Source organism: Salarias fasciatus, chromosome 23 (assembly GCF_902148845.1).
Source record: "Salarias fasciatus chromosome 23, fSalaFa1.1, whole genome shotgun sequence".
NCBI lineage: Eukaryota > Metazoa > Chordata > Actinopteri > Blenniiformes > Blenniidae > Salarias > Salarias fasciatus.
The window spans coordinates 16,689,163-16,711,799 of record NC_043766.1 but is presented as its reverse complement, the minus strand read 5'-3'; the positions used below and the strand labels follow the sequence as shown (position 1 = coordinate 16,711,799).

The window sequence follows — 22,637 nt, the reverse complement described above, 5'->3', positions numbered from 1 at the left end:
CAGCCCATTCATACAATCAAGATGTCCATACCTTTCACTGTGACTGTTGTAGAGGTCTCTGCAGCTCCAACCTGACATGAGTAGCTGCCGCTGTCTTCTGGTGTGAGATCCTTGATATGGAGCTGTAGGCTGCAGCCATCTTGCTTCATTTCATACTTCCTGTTGGCTCTCAGAGACAGTCTGTTTTTCTTCCACTGGACTGACACTCCGGGTTTGGACAGCTCACAGTGCAGTGTGGCCGTGCTTCCCTCCTCAGCCTCAACACTCACCAAGTCTTGTTGGAAGTATGGAGGAAGCTCTGTGGAAAATTCACAGTGCGTATCATTTTGAAGTCATTTAGAACGGTGAGGAAAAATTCAAGGATCATTTCAGACCATTCGTACAATCGAGATACACACACCTTTTACAGTCACAGATGCAGAGGTCTCTGCAGCTCCAGCATGACATGAGTAGCTGCCGCTGTCTTCAGGTTGGAGATTCTTAATGTGCAACTGGATGATGCATCCATCCTGCTTCATCTCATACTTGGTGCCTGCTCTCAGCGGCAGCTTGTTCTTTTTCCACTGTACTGATAGCCCAGGCTTAGACAGCTCACAGCACAGGGAGGCCGTATCTCCCTCCTCAGCATCAACACTTTTCAGGTCTTTCTTGAAGTTTGGTAGCTCTGAATATAGGAGTAAACATTGGACACACATAATAGTGTCATTTGTGGTAGTAGAAATTGCTTTTGGCATAGCTAGAGGTAGACATGCAGTTCATGACCCACAGTGTTGGATATGACCAGCAAACCAGTTACTAAAATGTGCCAATAATCCTTTAAGTGTGATTGAAATAGTGCCTATAATTTTGTATGGAAGAATTGAAAAGCACGTTGTAGTTGCTACCTAAAGGACTGACCTATTACTGACAGCACTGCAGTAGTTTCTGCAGTCCCTGCATGGCATGAGTAGCTGCCTCTGTCCTCAGGTCTGAGCTCCCTAATATCCAGCTGGCAGACGCAGCCATCTTGCTTCATTTCATACTTTCTGCTGGCTCTCAGTGGCAGCTTGTTCTTTTTCCATTGTACTGACACTCCAGGCTTGGATAGCTCACAAGACAGGGAAGCTGTGTCTCCCTCTTCAGCCTCTACATTTTCTAAGTCTTCTGTGAAAAACGGTGGAAGCTCTAGAAAACAAAACAATTTGAGGAGCAAAGAGAAGTAGATTGTCAAACGTGGGATTTCAGTCATAAAGAGACAAAAAAAAGTGGCAGCAAGTTAAAATATTGTAAGGCAATTATTTGAAATAAGTTTTTGTTGAAAAAGACCGATTTTCAAATTCAGAAATGATTCACTGATGCATTGAAGCTTTGACAAATTATCCAACTGCATTCAGACATGCAATAAAACAAAAGCACCGGTGATTTATATTAAATCAGTGTACCTTTTGTCCTGGAAAGACAAGACCAGGAGGAGATTTAGGTAAAATATACCACTGATACATCTCTAACAAATGCACGCACGCACGCACGCACGCACGCACGCACGCACGCACGCACGCACGCACCTACCTTTCACTGTCAGGTCTGCAGTGGTCTCTGCAGATCCTGCTTGACACATGTAGGTACCACTGTCCTCAAGTTGAAGCTCAGTGATCTGGAGCTGGAGGAAGCAGCCGTCCTGCTCCATTTTATACTTGCTGCCAGCCCTCAGCGGTGTCTTGTTCTTCTTCCACTGCACTGAGACCCCAGGTTTAGAAATCTCACAGCACAGAGAGGCCGTACCTCCCTCATCTACCTTCATGTTCTTTAATTTTGTTTTGAAAACTGGAGGGAGCTCTGGAAAAAAAAAAGAGGGATGGAAACAAAAAAATACATCATGTTTAGCGGTAGAAATGGTCATGATTATGAAGTCTAATATTTGATGTCTATGTTTTGTCATTGCATCCCTGCAGAATGAAACGCTGCCCCCTCCCCGCCAGTGGGCCCACCTTTCACGACCACATTTGCCGTGGTTTCCTCACTTCCTGCTTGACATGTGTAGCTGCCACTGTCCTCAGGTTTGAGCTCGTTGATTTGGAGCTTGTGGAGACAGCCATCCTGTTTCACCTCGTACTTCCTGCTGGCTCTCAGAGGGAGTCTGTTCTTCTTCCACTGCACAGTAACTCCAGGTTTAGATAATTCACAGTGTAGAGTCGCCGCACCTCCTTCCTCACCCTCCACACTCCTTAATTCTTTCTTGAAGACTGGAGGAAGCTCTGGGAAAAGGTTGGGAGCAGTGAGAAAATGTCTGTTTTATATCGGTTAATAAGAATTCTCATTCATATGTCTGGATTATCTTTTGCACCTTTCACAGTAACGGCTGCAGACGTCTCTGCATTCCCAGCTTGGCATGAGTAGCTCCCACTATCCTCTGGTTTGAGGTCCTTGATGTGAAGCTGGAGGAAGCAGCCATCCTGCTTCATCTCATATTTCCTGCTGGCTCTCAGCAGCTGCCGATTCTTCTTCCACTGAACCGGGACTCCAAGTTTGGACAGCTCACAATACAACGAGGCTGAACCTCCTTCTTCAGCCTCCACACTCTGCAATTCCTCCTGGAAAAATGGAGGGAGCTCTAGGAAAATAAGAGGAAAAAACTGAGTTAAAAATAGTTGGGATGATGAGAATTCCATATTTTAAATTTCAAGTAATGTAACTGTTTATTTATCCTATCAGGTACTGATATTTGTGATTACCAGTCACAGTGAGTTTGGCACTGCTCTGTACGTCTCCTGTGTCACAAGAGTATGTGCCAGTATCAAGGGCGTCCACATCATGGATGAGCAACAGGTTGACCTTTCCTTCCTTACGCATCTCATATTTATTGCCATTTTGCAGAGGAATATGGTTGCGTTTCCATGTAATACTGGTTTTGATGTCAGAGATTGTGCAGCGCAGAGTAGCTGTCTCTCCCTCCATGACCGCTGCGTCTTTAGGTTTTTCTTCAAATAGAACTAGAAATTGAAGCATAAGTGTTATTTTAGAGTGTTTTATATAGCATAAAAAACTCTTATAAAACACGTATCAATGCATATTGTACGTTCCCTATGAGCCTGCTCACCTTTGGGTTTAGGAAGAACTAGCAGATTTGCAGAAGTCCTGTCCTCCCCGATCACAAACGCCACGGCGCCCGTCTCGTCAGGTGTTGTCATGGTGAGGACCAGCCGGTGCTGACGGCCAGTGCAAGTCATCTGGTTCATCTCGTTCTTCTGCAGAGGACTAGCACCAAGCCACCACACCCCTTCGGTCACGTCTGCATGGCTCAGCTCACAGACAAACACTGCATCCTCGCCTGCTGTCACCGTTATGTCTTGCAGCCCCTTGACAATCCTAACACGTTCTGTAAAATCCAAAGGAAACAGACAGCACTGTATTTCTAGAGTGGGTTTTTGTATACAGTACATACAGCTTCGAGAGGGAGACTGGTCAGATTTGCATTTATTCTAATGTAAATAAAATATTCATCATTAATGACATTCTATTACAGAATCCACCAACCTTTAACAATAAGCTTGGCAGTGGTCTTTTTGCCTCTGGTGATACAGCAATACTCTCCTGCATCCTCCAGAAGCAATTTTTTGATCTCCAGAGTGTGTGTGGGGCCTTGTTTCTTTACAATGTAACGTCCTCCTTCTGACACTGAAGTATTGTCCTTCTTCCAAGTGACGGGGACATTCGCACTGGAAACTTCACAGCTGAACAGCACAGATTTCCCCTCTGCTATAACTTGGTTCTCCAGTTCCTTCTCAAAGAATACAGACGCTGCAGCTGGATGCAAAGGAAAGGAAAAAAAGCTTAATTTGCAAGCAATGTATCCACTAACAGACACAGTGGGATCCCTAACTCATTAAAGTAAAGATTGTCCTTTCAATTACTGACTCATTTTTTTTTAATCATACCAATCACAATAAAAGTAAACAAGCTGTCCAAATACCTCTAACATTAACTTCAGCTGTTGTCTTCTGCTCTCCAAAGACACAGCTGTACTCTCCAACGTCCTCAGGCTGGATGTTTTTGACGGTCATCTCAGCCACGTTGCCTTTTAGCGTCATGCGATACCGCGCTCCGTGATAGAGCTGGTCGTCTCCCTTCCACCACTGGACAGGGACCCCGGCCCTCGACAGTTCACAGCGCAGGGACACGCTGCCTCCTTCTGGGGCCTCCTGGTTCTTCAGACCCACTTTGAAAGTGAGTGGAATAGCTGTGAATGTATTAGAAAGAGAGTAAAACTTCCTCCCAATGCAAACTTGACAGTTTTTCTGAACAACTACAATGTTAGTTTAAAAAAAAGTTAGACAAATTGTTATATATATATATATATATATATATATATATATATATATATATATATATATATATATATATATATATATATATATATATATATATATGTATATATATAGAAAAGAACAATATATAAATCAAACAGCCAGCATTTAAATGGGTTAATTCTGAAAATGAAACATCTTTATTCAAAGCTGGAAATTGCTCTTGCTTAAGTTCATCAATACCTGATGAACTTCATGACCTTCATACTTGCCTGGCTACAAATAATATGTAATTTCCTGAAACTATAAATATCAAAAAAGCAAAAGCCCAACAACATGTTTGCATTAGCGGCTTCCCTTACGTGTAACTGTGACATGGGCTGTGGTCTTGACATCTCCAAAGATACAACTGTAAAGTCCGCTGTCCTCCAGTTGAGCATTTTTAATAGTAAGCTCCATGATGTTGTTTCGGTTTTTTATTTGATACTTGAAATCATTCTTCAATAGCTCTTCTCCTTTCCTCCATTGCACAGCAAGGCCGGGCTTAGACAGCTCGCAGCTCAATGAAATGCTGTTTTCCTCCTCTATCTGCTGGTTTTTTAACTTTGTCTTGAATGTGACAGGTGGAGCTGCAAGGTGAGTGACCAAAGAGTTATTTTCTATAGTATTATTTCCTTTTACTTTATTTCATTATCTTTATTATCCATTTTTTGCTTGTTAAAGATTCCAGATGGACCATCCATTAAACCAAGAAAGCTTAGAGATTTGCAAATCATCGTTTTAATGCAGTGATAACTTACCTTTGACTGTGAGTTCAGCAGTGGACTGGCTGTCTTTAGTTTTGCAGGTATATTTCCCTGCATCGCTCTCCTCCACATTGTTGATGATGAGCTTGGTGAGATGTCCCTCCTGCTTCATCTCATATTTGTATCCCGGCTTCAGGATGACTCTGCCTTTCCTCCAGTCCACTGGAGCTCCAGGTTTGGAGAGCTCACAGCAGAAAGCTCCACTGTCACCTTCCTTTATTTCCACATTTTCAACTTCTTTTATAAATGTTATAGGAAGCGCTGGAAAAAACAACAACAAAAAAAGTAATTTGAACTTGCAAAGTAGCGTACTCAACTGATTTCCAAATATTTTTCGCTTACATTGTAAAAGCATGTGGTCTGTTTGTCTGAAAGCCAATACTCAGGCTTTCTAAATGTGTACAGGATGAAACATACCTCTTACTTTGATGTCTGCTGAAGTTTCAGCAGTTCCAACAAAGCAGCTGTACTGTCCTGCGTCAGCCATGCTTAAATGTCCGATGAGCATCTCGGCCACGCGGCCCTCTTGCTTCATCTGATATTTTTCTCCCTCCTTCAGGAGCTGAGCATCTTTTCTCCACTCCACCGGGACTCCAGACTTGGAAAGCTCGCAGCGCAGTGTCACATAACCCTCCTCCACAGCTTCCTGGTTCTTCAGCTTCTGCTTGAAAGTCACAGGGATTGCTGTGGAGGAGGCATTGCCACAATCATTGCCAAAAACTCTCCATGTAAAATTAAAGCATGAGTCTAAAATAACATGAAGCTTTTTTCACCGGTAATGATGATGGTGGCTGTGGTTTTTATGTCGTCACAAACACAGCAGTAAGTGCCGCTGTCTTCAGGGAGGCTCTTCCTGATGAGCAGCTCCAGAGTGGAGCCGTTCTGTTTCAGCTGATATTTCTCTCCGCTGGTCAGCACCTTGTCTCCCTTCCTCCACTGTGCTGGGACTCCCGGTTTAGAGAGCTCACAGCTGAGCGTCACAACGTTGCCCTCTTGAACCTGAATATTCTTTAGTTCCTGAAGGAATCTGATTGGCCGCTCTAGAAGAAGTACAAAACAAAAGGTTTAATCACCAAAAAAAATTTTTTTTTTTTTGTTGTGAATTTTTGCTTGCTATTGGTAATTTCTACTGCACATCCTTGACAATTATATCTCAAAAGCACTGCAAGAAGCAAAAAGTTGTAAGAGAGAAAAAAAACAGTTCATCATTAGTGAAAGAACTGCTGACAAGAAGTAAAACTTTTTTTTCCCCCAGTTGAATCAATTCAAGTCCAACTCTTAGCATGTTCACAGCTTATGTTTGATGAGGCTGTATATTTATAAAATTGTCCACAACAATTATTCATAACTACACATTACTCACCATTCACTGTGATCGTAGCTGTAGTCCTCTGTTCTCCACATATACAGCTATAATCCCCAGCGTCCTCCAAAGTGAGGTCTGAAATCTTAATTTCTACCTGTAAATCTTTTTTCCTCATCTGGTATTTATCTCCATTCCTGAGCAGCTCCCCTCCTCTCCTCCACTCCACTGAGGGAGCGGGTTTGTTGAGCTCACAGCGCAGAACCACACTGTTACCCTCTGTCGCCTGTTGGTTAACCAGGGGTAGCTTGAAACTTGGCGGTAATTCTGATAACGCCCAAGAAACAAACAGAAAGTCAAACGCAGCACATTCAAACTATAAATAAAAAAAACACTAAAGTAATTTTTAAAGTTCTCACAATGGCAAGACAGAGATCGGTTTAATGGTGCAGCTTAAGACGGGGTATTATAGATCAATAAAATCATATAATGACAAAGAAAACATTCACAAATAAATGGAATTCATTTATTTCTACTGCTATAGAACATCAAAGGAATCAATGTGGTGACAATATGACACAAGGCAGAAGTGTCCAGTGTGCCATGTAGCGCGTAATCCATGGATGTTACATGGAAGTTGATTTCATGATATGAAAGGTAATAATCATTTACATCTATATTTCTCAGTGAATTTCGTACCATCCACTTTTAATAGAATAAATGATTGTCCAAATTAACTCACCACCAAAGTGGTGAGTTAATTATCAACCAGCTCAGGTGAAAAAGGAAACAAGTGATTAAAGAAAATGTGTATGAGATGTTAAAATGACTTACATGAAAAAAACCTAAAGGTTTATACAAGTGCTGCTGAGTGAGGGATGCCTCTGTCCTGGTTATTGATCTGCATCTCCAAGGCATCTCCATGTTAATATTTAATTTTGCCCAGCACTTGAAAACTAATGCACAATACACACAATGTACTGTAGCATTAATTGATGAATAGGAAGTAAAATGAATGAGAAATTAAAGAAATTAAGGTTTCTGACACTACTGATCCGACTAAATGATTGAGCTCACACAACGGTGGGTCTATTTTGTTTCTTTTCACTAATTTGAGGCTGACCTCTCTGACGTCTGCGCTCAGCTGATTCTGTTGAATACATAGTAAATAAAAACTTAAAAGGAGGGAAATGTACTTTAACAGTCACCGTCGACATGTTGTGAGATTGGGTTTTCGCATTTGCCTGTGCTTTACCTTCAACAGTGAGCTGAGCAGTTGACTGACTGTCTTTGGTTTTGCATATGTACTTCCCAGCATCATTCTCTTCCACATTGCTGATGATCAGTTTAGTGAAGCGTCCTTCCTGCTTCATCTGATATTTCTCCCCTGGTTTTAGGGTTACTCTGCCTTTCTTCCAGTCCACTGGAGCTCCAGGTTTAGAGAGCTCGCAGGAGAAAATCCCACTGTCCCCTTCTTTCACTACCACATGCTGCAGCTCTCGTTTGAATGTGACGGGGATTGCTGTTGAGAGTTGATAAAGGGAAAAAAAATATTTAGTAGTTTTCTTAAATAGTCCACATTGTTATGGGAATTAGTATTTCAAATATTTGAACATGATTTACAGACATTTTCAAATCTAACGGGCTCTTTAGTTATTACATGAATAGCAAAAGTGTGCTGTTTAGCTTCAATTGAGATTATAACCACATTGCTCAATCATTGTGCAAAACAGAGTCTGCATTACGAGAACTGACAGATCTGAAAATGGGCCCAGACGTTTAGCCATCAGACTTACGTTTTACTTTGATGTCAGCGGTGGTTTTCTCATCTCCCGTGATGCAGCTGTACTTCCCTGCATCCTCTGGTTGGACATTGAATATGGTCATCTGGGCGATCTTTCCTTCAAGCGTCATCTGGTACTTTCCCCGAGACACCTCCTCAGACAGCAGGTGACCTTCTTTTTGCCACTGAACTGGAACTCCTTTCTTTGACAGCTCACAGTGCAATGTCAGGTCGTTGCCTTCCTCAACATCCTGGCTCTTCAGGCTGGCTCGAAATGTGGCAGGAACAGCTGACGGAATAAACACACATTTACACACGCATAGGAAACACAGGAGAGAGCAGAGCTTTGAAGGAACTGGATTCACACACTTCTGCGTGAATTAATTTAAAAAAAAAAAAAGCCTAGATCATGCACTATACACAAAGAACATACCAACAACTTTAACGGTTGCCTTTGTCTTCTGCTCTCTACACACACAGGTGTAAACGCCACTGTCCTCTGGTTCAGCGTCTTTGATGATCAGCTCCAGAACAGAGTCTCTCTGCTTTATCTGGTACTTCTCTCCATTCTCCAGCTCAAATCCATTAAATCTCCACTCCACTGGGACGCCAGCCTTTGAAATCTCACAGGACAGCGTGATGTTGTGTCCTTCCCCAACCTGGAAGTTCCTCAGCTTTTGCTTGAATGTGACTGGAAGAGCTAGTATGGCAAGACAAAGTAAAGAGAGAAGCTAAATATCAGTACCTAGTTTGATAACTGTGGTTCACATCCTTGTGAGACAATATGCTATTTGTCAGTCGAATACCTTTTTCAATGCCTTGATCAGGTATTTTTACCGTTAATTGAATTTGCATGCCTCAGGCCCTTGGTTAGTAAACAGAAAAGAAAGTATCTAAAGTATCGGTGTAGCTTTACCGTTCACAGTCAGAGTAGCGGTGGTCTCAATGCTGCCACAGATGCAGGTGTAGATATCGCTGTCCTCTGGCATCACATCAAAGATCCTCAATTCAATAAGCATGTCTCTCTGTCGACTTTGATATTTCTCTCCATTTCTGATGAGGACATCTCCACTTTTTCTCCACTCCACACTGTGACCCGACTTGGACAACTCACAGCGCAGAGTTGCTGTGTTGCCCTCCTCAACCGTTACATTTCTCAGCTTTTGCTTGAAGGTGACTGGTAGAGCTGAGGGATAAAGTATGACCATGGATTAAGATCATAACTATGTAAAGCTTCTGATTCGTTGTCGAAAATGAATTTATCTTTATTAACTTGATTTGACTCCCCACCTGTGATTTTGACGGTGGCTGATGTCCTCTGATCCGCACACACACAGCTGTACATCCCACTGTCTTCGGGCACAGGTTTCCATATCAGCAGCTCCAGAGTGGTGTCCCTTCTCCTTATCTGGAACTTGACTCCATTCCTCAACAGCTCTTCCTCTCGCCTCCACTCCACTGGCACCCCAGATTTGGAAATTTCACACCGCAGTATGACGCTGCTGCCCTCTTCTGCCTGCATGTTCTTCAGCTGTTGTATGAATGTAATCGGAATGGCTGGAAATTCAAGCAACAATTACTCAGAATAGAGACGTATACTAAAAAGCAGTCTGGTGAAAATGTGGAAACATACATTAGATATGGAATGAAGGATCGATAAGGATTCATTTAACATATAGAACACCTTCATAAAAAGTATTTGGAAGATGTTCTGGCAAAGCTGTATCAGTTTGGATAATCGTTTCATAAGGCTGAGAGTCTTAAGCAAAACTAAACTGCAATCCAAATTAAAACTTGTCACTATGTCAGACTGAAATACAGCATTTACAGTGTATTAAATCACTGAAAATGCTGCATTTCAGTCTGACACAGTCAAAAGGTGCAATTCCTTCTAAAGTCTGATTTAGTTACATGGATCACTGTGATATTAAACCCAACATTCTCTTCAGAGACATATTGTACAGTTTATAATACAGTATTTCATCTCAACAAATGCAAGTTCAACAGCGAATTAAAAAAAAAATAAAAAAAATCAGCATTGCTCCTTTTAAGCTCTCAACTGGTTATAGCTGATGTTAATAAAACAAAACTTTCTCAAACTATTTTGTAAATATTTACCATGTATTTTGAGGCTTGCCGATGTACGGTGGTCTCTGCACTGGCAAGTATATGTTCCTGAGTCCTCAGGTTTCAGGGCTTTGATGGTGAGAGAGTTGATGGTCTTTCTCTGTTTCATCACATACTTGTCTCCGGGCCGGATGCTCTCAAAACCTTTCCTCCAGTGGTACTGGACCCCAGGGAGGGAGTATTCACACATGAGGGTGACTGCTTCTCCCTCTTTGGCCTCCATGTCCTTCAGAAGCTGAGTAAACTCTGCGGGGATGGCTAAAAGAAACAAGAAAAAGGGAAATCATTGCTCAGTTTAATCATTGTGTAATCTGCAACAACTTTTAATTCAATTTTAAGTTACCAGAAAGGTCAGATGAAAACCTCTTTTGTAAAGGAGAGTCTTTATTTCTGGAGAACTCAATAATAACTTTTACTAAATGCAATAAATAACAGATAACTGAACATATCTCACCCTAAAAACATCATTTGACCTTTTCACAAAGCAGAAATGCAAAGCTACAGTTAGAAAAGAGCTGCCAGTCTAAACCTAATCCCTGCTGAAACTGATTAATGTTGAATAAAGAGTCATTTTTTTGGTTTTGCTCTGGGTTAACAAAGGACAGAGTCCACCTTTTCACCTCAACCTCACACCTTCTACTTTCTTGACAGCATGCTTCCATTCATACCTTTGACAGTGACAACAGCCCTGGTTGTGACCGACCCGGCACTGCACTCGTACACGCCTGCGTCACCGCTGCTGACTTCTCGAATGGTCAGCCGAGCTTCACAGCCTGAACGGCTGGCAAAATATCTCGAGGAGTTCCACATGAGGCAGCCATCTTTGTACCACAGGATGTGACAAGGCTTGGAGGTCACACAAGATAAAACCAAACCACCTCCTTCAATGGCCTCGCAGTCCGTCAGGGTCTTAATAATGGTCGGACGCCTCTCTGGTGATGGAGAGCAATGACACCGAATCATTAATCGATGAAAAGTGAGAGAAAGATCTACATTAAAATTCACAGGAAGATCAAACTCCTCACCTCTGACCAACAGTGAGGCATAGGATCTTTTGTCCCCGGCTGAAAACGAAATGGTGCCGGTGTCTTTTCGTGCAAGCTGTCGAAATGTGAGGGTGTGATATCCTCCTGCGATGATCTGGATCTCATTGAGCTCATTGGTATATAGCAGGGTCTCGTCCAAGTACCACTTGACCGTTGTGTAGTCGCTGGGACAAATCCGACACCTGAACGTGACCGTGTCACCCTCGAGACACTCGACGTCTTCTAACTCGTCCAGGATCAGCACCTTTTGATCTAAAGAGAAGAATATGATAAAATATTAGAAACACTGTGTTCTGCGTGTGAGTAGGACAAAGAAAAAAGTTTAAAATAGTGCATTCATTCAGTTTTCAAATGGGGGAAACAGTCAGTTTGTTTACATCATGTCTCAGCTGAACATGAATTTCTTTGATTTATTGTTTAGCAGTGACATTAACGTGTACAGCCCAGTTTAGCTGGCACTAAATGAATTTAATTCAACTGGTATAAACCACTGTGATGCAACGCGCTGCACTCGCCACACAATGATCTCACCCTGCACAGTCAGCTGTGCGCGGCTCTGCATGGTACCAACATCACACGTGTAAATATCGGTATCCGATTTCTCCAGACCAGTGATTGTTAGGGACAACGCCACGCCCTTCTGCCTGATGACATACTTCCTCCCAGATCTCAGCTCCACCATGCCCTTCAACCAGGTCACGCGCTTGGCCGGCCGCCTGGTCTCACATTCAAGGGTCACTTTACCCTTTTCCTCTGCACGAGTGTCCCGCAGCTCTCTGGCAAATGTGTGCTGGAGTTCTGGAGAAAAAAACAAAACAAAACAAAACAAAACAAAATGACAAGTGAGCAGCCAACAGCTTTTTTCACATTACTAAATAAGATATTGAAATAAAAGAACAGAAATGTATTCCTTTTATTTCAGTTCAGCTGCAGTGAGTTTTTGCAAAAATTATTTCTGGGTTTCAGGATTTAGGTCATGATCACACCGAACAGATTCTAAGGCAACGGACTCCACCACATCTTTTCATTAATATTGCTCTACAACCATTTGGATGTAGTTCGGAATCATTATGAAGTGAAATTACTGTAAGTAAACCATATTCAAGCCAACTTTCATTCAATTTCTATACTACTTTGTCCGAATTCGGATTGCAGACAGCTCCGTCCTGACAGAAGGAAGGGTGGCTGGACGCTGATTCCATCACATGGCAAACATGGACAGAAACAATCAACCGCATGATTACTTAAACCTGTAATGAGTTTTCACACCCAGTTCACATACTATATGACTGAAAATCGTATTACCCAGAGAAAACCTATGTCTGCTCAGGAAGAACATGCAAATTCCACACAGAAAGGCATGTTCGCCCAAAATGAGCTTTAATTACTGGACCAGCTCAGCCTTAGCATGTAGCATTTTCAAGTTCATGCTTGATCAGACATCAGTTCACACATGAAACAGAACACACAAGTTCGATGAAACCGGGGGATTACGAAACCCTGCCAATGAATCTACCTCTGATATCCAGTTTGGCACGAGAGGCAACACCTTCAGCCTCGCAGCAGTACTCTCCAGAGTCTCTGATGGTGGTATTCTTGATCACTAGCCGTGCGAGGTGCTTCTCCACACTCATCTCATACTTGGGGCTCGGCCTGATCACATGCCCATTTTTCAGCCAACGGATGGTGACCTCCGGTTTGGTGATTTCACAGCTGAGCACTGCGTCCTCTCCAGGCACTGCCTTGACATTCAACAGCTCTCTGAAAATGTGCACTGGCTTCTCTAAAGTGAGGGAAATACACAAAGACCCAATCATCATCCACTTATATTCACATCCAACAACTTAAAACAGCATAACCTGCAATAGTTTTTACCTTGAACAAAGAGCATGGTTCTGCAACTGAGGTCATTGATTGTGAAGACGACATCTCCAGCATCAGTGAGCATGGTGTCTTTAATGGCCAGCTTATACTTGCGACCATTGTTGATGACTTGGATACGATTGTCAGAGACAACCAGCTGGCCATTTATTGTCCAAGAAGGGTCGCCATCGAGATCATGAGAGAGTTGACACTCAAAAGCACAGTTTTCACCTTCCAGAATAGAGGTTGTTCTCAGACGTTGCATGATGGTAATGTGCAAATCTGAAAATGAAGATATTTTTAGCTGTAATACAATACATACAGCATAACAGAGAATAACAGCTGCTTAACATGCTTAACAGCATAACAGCTGCTTACCATGTACTGTTACTTTAGCCTTGGTCTGACTGGTGCCCAAGTCACAGGTGTAATGCCCAGCGTCATCCTTACTCAGTGCATGGATGATCAGCGCCATCGATTTACCAAACTGAAGCAGCTCGTGTTTATCATCAGCTGTGAGAACCAGACCGTCCTTCCTCCAAATGGGGGTCACTGCCTCTTTGGAAATTTCACACTGAAGGCAAACCTCCCCTTGCTCCTCTCCAGCTACATCCTCCAGAGATCTCAGGAACACCGCAGGATGTTCTGAAGCAACATTGTGACATTTTGATTAATAGTCTCCAAACATCTCAGACCAGACAAGAATGCAGACTTCAAAACAGATGTGCAAACACTTTCTGACTGCACTTACATAAATGGGCTTTTCACATATTTGCTCTGTATTATTTACCATCTGTACTTGTCAAAGTTTACATTTTCAAAACTGGTGTGTCACTTCATTTAACCTCTACAGAGAAGACCCTGACAAAAGAATATATTTTTCCTTTACACTTTTAAGAATCAATAATTTACTTTTAGGGATGTACTTCCACTTTAACTCGAGCACTTTTACCCTATTTACTACATTTGCCTGACCAGAGAACGGGAGCACGTTTGTCAACACTCCATCAAGAAAGCTTGGATAATTTCCCAAATATCCCATAGCTGACCTTTGACCTTTAAGGTTGTTGTCTCAGTGAGAAGCCCTGCTTTAAAGGTGACTCTGCTCTCCTGAGGTCGAGGCTTCTTGATCGTCAGACTGTGCATTGTGCCCATGTGTTGAATCCTGTTGACGGCGTTGGAGTACAGGCGCACACTGTTGAGGAGCCATTCAACGTTGGCAACCACGTAGTTGAGCTCACACGAGAAAGAGGCAAAGCCATCCTCTTCGATTTCCACTGCCTCAAGGTGTTTGACTAACTTCAACGTTCGCACTACAGAAACGCAAAGAAAATTTATTATTATACATTAAAAGCATACCTTTTTTCAAAAAAAAAATAAAGAAAAAGCATGAGGTGAAGTTTTACCTTCCACTTTAACATGCGCTGAGCTCTGTGAACCTCCTGCCATGCAGCGGTACTGCCCTCCATCCATCCCTGTCAAGCCATGGATGACCAGTTCGGCTCGTTTCCCTTCCCTCCTCATGCTGTACTTGTTAGAGGTCTTCAGAGGTGTACGGCCTTTAAACCATCGCACCACTCTGGGAGAAGGAGCAAACTCACAACGCAGGGTCACAGAGCTGTTCTCCTTCGCTTCCACGTCTTTCAAATGGTGGACAACCTCCAGCGGTCGCTCTAGAGGATAAACATGTACAGCCATTCTCAAGATTTGGGTAAAACCGGATAAAATAAAACGCATGATAAATGGGATGTGGTGTTCATTCACAGAAATCTTCAAACCGCACCTTTCACAGTGAGCTCAGCAGTGGAACGACTTTTGCCAGCAACGAACTCAACAGGACCTGACATGGAGCTTTCTGTAGAGGTGAGACAAAGGCTGTGGAGGGTTCCCTCCCTGTCAATGTTTACTGCTGCACATGGCTCCAGAACTTCTTTATTCAGAGTCCACCGAGGGGGTCGCCCCGACTTCAGGCTGGTTTCTACTTGGAACAGTGCGGGCTCTGGCTCCATCACCTCCACTGAGTTCATCCCCCGCACTATGGTGATTGCCTGCTCTGCATGCATAGCAACAACACACATCAATACCACTGCACTTATTCACATGATCACAACATGGATTGTATTTAAAGTAAAAATGCATAGAAATCCTCTAAGTTAGCATATTTTGATGATAAATATCAACCTTCCCGTTGCTTCGCAATTAAAGTGACATAAAATTTGCAACAATTTGCAAGTCAAAAATACTAATTTGATTACTAGTATGAGTCCTGTGACACTAAGCAGCCCACCTTCCACCAAAAGCTGACAAGATGTTTTGTCGTCCCCTGCGTCACAGGTGTATGTGTCTTCATCTGACGAGCAGACGTCATCGATGGTCAGCTGCCTGTAGATGTCTTGGCTGATTAGCTGGTACTTCTTACTGGGCAGCAGCTCCACTCTGTTCTTGTACCACCTGACCTGGGCATTCGGTCGTGATACCTGGCACTCAAGCAAACCTCGGTGACGATACATAGCTATCTTGACTCTCAGCGGACGTATTATCTGGACTGGGAGCTCTAATGTCAGAATGAGAACAAAACAAAAACAACAACAAAAACAACATACACTGAGTGAGATCAATCTTGAAATGGTAACTGCTGTTGATACCTTGACTCCATTTCAGCGTTAGTCTGAGAAGAGTATGGTGGTCACACCTTTTACCGTGAGAGTTGCATAGGATGAGACACGCTCGGCAGTGAATCTGATCTCTCCAGCATGTTCTGGTCTGACGGACTTGAAGGACAAGCAGTGACTTTTGCCTAGAAACATTTTATGGTCAATGAATATATAATGTTCAAGGTAATTAACTAAGGTCAAATTTGGTGTTCTTAACTGTGATTTACAATCCAGGGGCTTATAAAAAAAAAATCAGTTTTACAAAAAGAAGGTAGCTAAGGGTTTAATCTCCCACCTTGATGTCTGATCTTGATGCTTTCTCCGGCTCGGATCCGACTGTCATCTCTGTACCAGCGACCATCCACATCCACCTGATTGACCTCACACAGGAAGCTTACGGGCTGTCGCTCCATCGTATCAACATCCTCCAGCTCTTTCACAATGTAGATTTCCCTGGCTGGCAGAAGATATTCAAGCTAATCTAAACTCGAGTCACAAAGATCCGAATGCATTCAGAGACTGATAGCTGTTTACTGCACAGCTCATACAGATAAATACATTTGATAGGCAAATAAATAAAGAATATAACAATAATAATAATAATAATAAAATAAGTCACATTGAAATATATAATTTAAAAGTGCTACCATATTTTTGCTGTATCTCATCAGTTCAATTTCAGGTCTGGGCCAAAGATTGATAATGACTAAAACTTGACCCTGCACAGTAATTGTCTGGTTCACGCGACCAAATGAATACAACCTCATTTCCAACAAGGCAGGGGGATATTCCAGATAATTAGTTTCAGTTTAATGGCAGTGACTTGTGCAAAAAGTCTGTACAGCATGGCAAAGAACTAAAAAAAGTAAGTGAAAAACTGTAGGGCTCCTTTGCATCCAAAGCTCTGTAACTGTAAACAGGTATAAAATATGATCGTTTGTATTAAAAATAAAAACAGAGTCTCTCTTTCTCACTCCTCTCTCTCTCTAGACTGAATTGAATCAGGTCAACTCTACTTGGTCTAATATTTTGGAAACATTTTGGCCCTCATTCGGTTGGCTTCATTAGTTTGTGCTGCAGCCTTGACTCGGTTGGCTCATCTAATTAAATGCTGGTGAGCTCAGGTAGTTTTGGTTGAGTCACACAAGTTTTCACATGTTATTAGCCTCAGGTTTCTACGTTGATGGCCCACAGGGACCAGGGTGTTACTTGTTGACAAATGTTTCTTAACAACTTTCAATATGCTCATTGGAATCACATGGGAATAGTGCAACAGAAGCAGAGATTTTGTCTTCAGTTTACTTTGAGAGGCCTCCTACCTGGGTGAATATGAAGACACGTTTAGAACGAATACTTCTCACATTAATTCCAGCTGGAAATGTCATTAGAAAGAACAGTATTAACTTAATGCGATGTAGATGATACATAAGCACTGATAAGTTTGTCAAATTAAAGGTTTATCTGCACTGTATATTCTGCTCCTGTACTCACACAAAGCTAAAGTGACTCTCCCTGACCCAATTTTTTTTTCTTATTTTTTTTTGCAGTCTGACTGCAGCTAAGACATAAAAATGTGTCGGTAGTCATTTCACATCCCTCTAAACTAACGATAAGTGGATCACTACCATGAAAGGTTATGAATCCTAGTGTCTATATTTCCTAATGCATGTTTGACTGTAAACTATGACTTAGGTTTAATGATCATCTTCGTCACCACTGAGACGCTCAGGGGGGGCTGCAGAAAGACTGAGAGAAAGCGGAAGGACAGACTGAGTCATCCTTAGTTGGTAATTTAATTACTATTGTGCATTTATCAGACCACAATTAAAGAGCAAAGGAATAAATATTATGAACATATCATTATTATTCACAGTCATAATCATAAAATCCCACTGAAAACTTGGAAATCTGTAATTAGACCAACACAGTGTCGGTTAGTAGATCCGACAACAGAGAGAAGTGAAGTGACTTACCTACTGTCAATATCGAAAATATTAATGCACTCTTAAAAACTGACTGTTGAATATAGTAATATTTATCCAACGCTCTTTTAAAAAAAAGTCCTTTCTTTTATACATCTGTTTTATGCAACTTTAAACATTGTGAGGACTTATGTTATTCTTGGTTATAGGAAGCTTTTAATGCTAAGCACAGCATTAACTTCAGATTTTGGACTGAAAACTACTGATTAGAATAAAAAACCAGCGCACAATCCACATGAACAACTTAAAACTCCATCTTGAAAAAAAAATTAACAAATGAAAGTCTAATACAAACACAGCAATATCTTTTCTGAACATAACTCCATTTAAACTATGACAGTTTGAGGAAGCTGTTTTGTGATCAAATTATAGAAGTTTTCTATTTTTTAGAAACCACAGTTGGACCATCCAGCACAACCAAAGACAAGAGGGAGCGTCACTCTTGTTCTGGATTGTTGAAAAGCCTGCATCTTTGAAGATGTGGGGTTGCATGTGGGGCTATTACAGATAGCTTATACATCTGACAAGGTACTATCAATGTGAGAAAAATGATTAAGGTCAATATGAAATTCTACTATGATAACATCGCTTTCAATTAAGTCCGTGTCTATTTCACCTGGAAAATGTGAGATCTCAAAATGCGCCTATCACAACGAAATACCCTTAAATGTTCCAGTGTAAAAGTTTTCCACTGGTCTGCCTGCAGTCCAGAGCTCTCATCTCATTCAGAGTGCTATAAAATCAAAAATCCAACAGACAAGATGGAATAGTCAAATCATGTATCACATAAGAATGGAAGAAGATTTTTTTTTTTTTTTTAATCAAAACTCAAGAAGTTGGTCTAATAATTTGCAGACATTTATAGACTGGTTTTCCAGGAGTTGATGCTAAACTATGGTAAAACAGACCATCAACTGTTAGACCTCAAACCAGCCTTTAAATAAGTGTCACTGCCATTAAATTTAAAATGATCTTGTATTTCACATTAAATTGATTGTCCTTCTTCCAATACCTCACAAGTCACCTTCTACTGTGAACAGTAAGGGCTTTGTATTCACGTTCAACACCTCCTCCCAGTGTTTTTGGAATTTGACTTGTGTCTAAATGGGAATGGGCAGTGGTGACCTTGAGGCTACAGAAATGAGCTTGTGACTGGGAGTTTGCTCGTTTGAATCTGACTGCTGATAGGTAGATCACTTAGCAGCACCTTTAAGCCCTAACTCCTAAGGGCTGAACCAGAAAGGACATCTCGCATAAAACGTGCCTTTCCACCGGCACCGGCAGCCTGCGGAGATAGCTCAGTAGCTAACGTTGCCTTACCTCTGACACAGAGTCGGCCTGATGTCTGGATGCCGTTTGCCTCGAAGGAGAACAAACCGGCATCTCCGAGCGCAACCCTGTTCAGTATGAGACAGTGTTTCTTTCCATGCGCGCTGATGCGACAGTTGGGTTTAGACTTAAGCTGCATCCCATCTTTGGTCCACGTGCCCTCTATGTACGCAAGGTTGAGAGTCACATCGAAGGAGCAGCTCCCACACTCAGACACCTCCACATCCTCCAGGCCCTTCACCACCTGCAGACGGTTCTCTGGCAAACCAACACATGCTCAACATCAGAGACCACAGAAGTGACACTGAAGTACAGTTGCTTTTACGAAGAAAACTTACTGGCAGCAGCGACTATCCCTGCAGGCCTATTGTCTCCCATGTCCTTGCTGTTTATTTCAGGATGATTGGGGAACCTTTGCTTTCACAACAGCAGAAGGTCTGTAAATACAATACAGACATAAATCAAATCAAGTGTGTGGATAAATTTGCAATAAGTCATCTACAGTTTAGTTTTATCTCATGATCTTTTGTTGCAATTCTGCACTGTGGGTCCCTGAGCAAGACGTTTGACCCCCCATCAGCTCCCTGGAGCGCTGTAATGCGGTTGCACCTCCATGTTCTAGAAATATTCATCATTGATGAAAAAAATGAATTTCCCCAAGGGAAATAAAAAAGAATGGGCAGTTTAGTTTTCAGATATCTGTACTTTACTTGAGTATTTCTCTACCACTTCTTTTGTTTTACTCCATGTATTTGAACACAAATAATAGCATTGTGTGCGTCTCTCGTTCTTAAAACTGTATTAGACTGTATGATGGTGATGATGATGATGATGATTGAGTTACAGTGAGAAGGTGGAAGCAGCTGACTTTAACAGTCATCTATACTGAAGGTGCCAATGTTGATGAATTTAAAGTAACCACGTTCCTTCAATAATGATTAAAGGACTTCTGCTGACTTCTTGTTAGCATTTCAAAAGTATAAAAATCCTGCCTAAATACAAGTTGTTGGTGTATCATCCCCGTTCTTCATTCTGTCTTTATTGATATGGACAATGACGCACTTTATTACTGAAAACTTTGATATAAGCTTAAAAATGTGCATCACTGCTACTGATAAATCTGGAGAATCCATGTTGCCAATCACCGAATTCCAGTCAAACTGTCATAATGTTTGGGCATGTGTAAAGAAGAGAGCATTGTGTTTTAATGAAATGGGGGAGAAAAATCACCTTCACTATTGTACTTCAGAAAAATCAATGTTCTTTTTTTCTTTAGGGAATAATTTTGTACTTTTACAAATGTCCTTCTTACCTATGCATCGACACATTCAGTCTGGAATACTTCGGGCACACTTACATTTCAAAAACTAAACAAATTCCTCTGCAGCTAATACAGATATAAACTATCCCTTTCAAAAATGGCAACACGAGCCCATTAAAACGTGTATCAGTCTTTCATACGATGGCGTGCCAGCCTGCCTGAGTAATGAGGAGCAGAGCAATCTTTGTCACTTCACTTGACTGAGCTCAGCACCACCAATATAGACTCAGCTGTGATGCCAACTCCATCGCTTTGGATGTAAGCAGGCCAGGAAGGGGACGCTTTACAACAACAAACAAAAAGGGCAAAAGAAAAACTGCCCATCGCAATGTATGATAACATATTGAGGACATAGAACAGTTCCAGGCTGACTCCTCTCACAGGTCATGGTGCTCTCTAACCACGCAGAGTGAACCCTGTCAGCTTCAGCAGCTAAAATAGCAGATCGTGATGCGTCACTCAGTGACTTTGTCTCTCTAAACAGTTATTTAGAATACCAACAGAGGCCCAACGCGCTGTGCTGAATTCAACAGATCTGCGCTCCAACACAATAACAAAAAACCAGTGCAAAACATTAAAAACACTCTTTTGCAGGGCAAAAAAAGGAACTGTTGATCTTCAAAAAAACTGCAAACATCTATTTCAATGACTTTTGACACTACTGTGCAAGATTAGATTTTATTCAGTAGCTTCAACTCCACATTGCACAGAAATTAGGGAAGATCTGACCAATCGAGAGAGTTACATGAATTTTGAAATTATTGACTTCAACGCTGACTTTCGTAGGGTTACCTTAAGGTAAGCAAATAAATAGCAGAAATAATTTATCAAAACCTCAATGGATTAATATAAAAAATAATGAAAAAGAAAGCCAGATTGAATCACCTGCAGTGGTGCACCTACCTAGAAAGAATGCATCCTTGTTGGTGCTCCAGTTGCAGCAGTTACAAAAAACAAAAACCCTTCATCTGGAAAAAAAAAAAAAAGAAAAGAAAAGAAAGCAGACTGAAGCATCCACATTGGCAACGGATCTGTCTCAGTGTTATCTTGTTTCTAATAAAGCCTTTAACATTATCAACGAGTGTTCAGCCAGCGAAGAGCGCGTCCAGGTTTGCAACCTGCATCCCAGTCCAAGACATTGACCGTCTATAATGCTTTCTCTTTTTTCCTCTCTGTGATGGAGCGTGGTGTCGAACAGCTGACATATCTCTCCTCACATACTACCCTCCAAAATAGCCTTCTGTCAGTATGAGGGCAAAGATAGCTTTGACTCCAAACGTGTGAGGCAACTCATGTCCAGCATCAACAGAATCATCCCGAAACAATCAAAATGTACACACCAGGCTTAGTGTGTCTGATGGTTTTTCAGTGTGACTGATGGCGTGAGTGGAAGAGAATTCATTTCAAATTTGAGGAAACACAAACAGAGGCAAAGTCTTTCAAAAAAAAATAAATGAAGAAATATTTTAACAAAGTTTGATTCATCAGTCTACATGCTTAAAAAAAGCAAGAAGAAAAAAAATATCAAATGTGAGTATTCACCACATTGTCCGTTTAAAACATAAAACTGTTTGCAACAGTTTATCTGCCAATGAAATGACAGTGAAATGAAATGATCAAAGATTCAAAAATAAACTGACACACTATACGGAATAATTAGTCTAATGACATCCTTTTTTCCAACACTGTCCCACATCTGTCAGCGTCCTGAAGCTCAGGTTAATAAGACCATAGTCTGTGGATGTCCAAAGGGAGTTTCCACCACTGCCAGAGCCGAAAGGTCACACAAGATTAAGCAATACAACGCTCCAGTTTCACTGGGTCACTGATTGTGAGTCCATATATGAAAAAACTTTACAAATGGGAAACACACAGAGACACACAATACGTTACTGTGGTGTACTTGGCGTTTTTTAGAGCAAAAGGTCAAACAGTGACTCATGTCTATAATATCATTTCACCACCTATCAAGGGCTCAAAAACCATGAGCAGGTAGCCATGCAATGTCTCTTTTCATTCTACACAGAAATGGCCAGTGTCAACCAGCCAGGTTCCTTGGCTTGTGGATGTAAAGCCTTGTTTTATGTACACTTGAAGATTGAGAGTTTCCCCCAGGCAGACTGTACGAAGCTAGACCCAC

The 22,637-nt window shown here is 41.7% G+C and overlaps 1 protein-coding gene across 1 annotated transcript in view; it reads right to left on the bottom strand.

Moving 5' to 3' along the window:
- The window catches only part of obscna (obscurin, cytoskeletal calmodulin and titin-interacting RhoGEF a), a 43,685-nt gene extending 24,131 nt beyond the window's left edge, over positions 1-19,554 (bottom strand). Inside the window, exons 1-29 of the mRNA XM_030083686.1 lie at positions 19,515-19,554; positions 19,168-19,434; positions 16,161-16,322; positions 15,904-16,008; positions 15,499-15,765; positions 14,995-15,264; positions 14,618-14,884; positions 14,261-14,524; positions 13,590-13,856; positions 13,224-13,493; positions 12,865-13,131; positions 11,880-12,146; positions 10,294-10,560; positions 9,466-9,732; positions 9,092-9,361; positions 8,609-8,875; positions 8,424-8,464; positions 5,863-6,088; positions 5,507-5,773; positions 5,084-5,350; positions 3,950-4,216; positions 3,514-3,783; positions 3,077-3,355; positions 2,712-2,969; positions 2,324-2,590; positions 1,968-2,234; positions 1,549-1,716; positions 401-664; positions 32-298 (exon numbers count right to left, since the gene is read on the bottom strand). Of these exons, the coding sequence (XP_029939546.1) occupies positions 32-298; positions 401-664; positions 1,549-1,716; positions 1,968-2,234; positions 2,324-2,590; positions 2,712-2,969; positions 3,077-3,355; positions 3,514-3,783; positions 3,950-4,216; positions 5,084-5,350; positions 5,507-5,773; positions 5,863-6,088; positions 8,424-8,464; positions 8,609-8,875; positions 9,092-9,361; positions 9,466-9,732; positions 10,294-10,560; positions 11,880-12,146; positions 12,865-13,131; positions 13,224-13,493; positions 13,590-13,856; positions 14,261-14,524; positions 14,618-14,884; positions 14,995-15,264; positions 15,499-15,765; positions 15,904-16,008; positions 16,161-16,322; positions 19,168-19,434; positions 19,515-19,554 (6,892 nt within the window). The remainder of the gene's footprint in view (positions 1-31; positions 299-400; positions 665-1,548; positions 1,717-1,967; positions 2,235-2,323; positions 2,591-2,711; positions 2,970-3,076; positions 3,356-3,513; positions 3,784-3,949; positions 4,217-5,083; positions 5,351-5,506; positions 5,774-5,862; positions 6,089-8,423; positions 8,465-8,608; positions 8,876-9,091; positions 9,362-9,465; positions 9,733-10,293; positions 10,561-11,879; positions 12,147-12,864; positions 13,132-13,223; positions 13,494-13,589; positions 13,857-14,260; positions 14,525-14,617; positions 14,885-14,994; positions 15,265-15,498; positions 15,766-15,903; positions 16,009-16,160; positions 16,323-19,167; positions 19,435-19,514) is intronic.
- Positions 19,555-22,637: the final 3,083 nt, after the last annotated feature.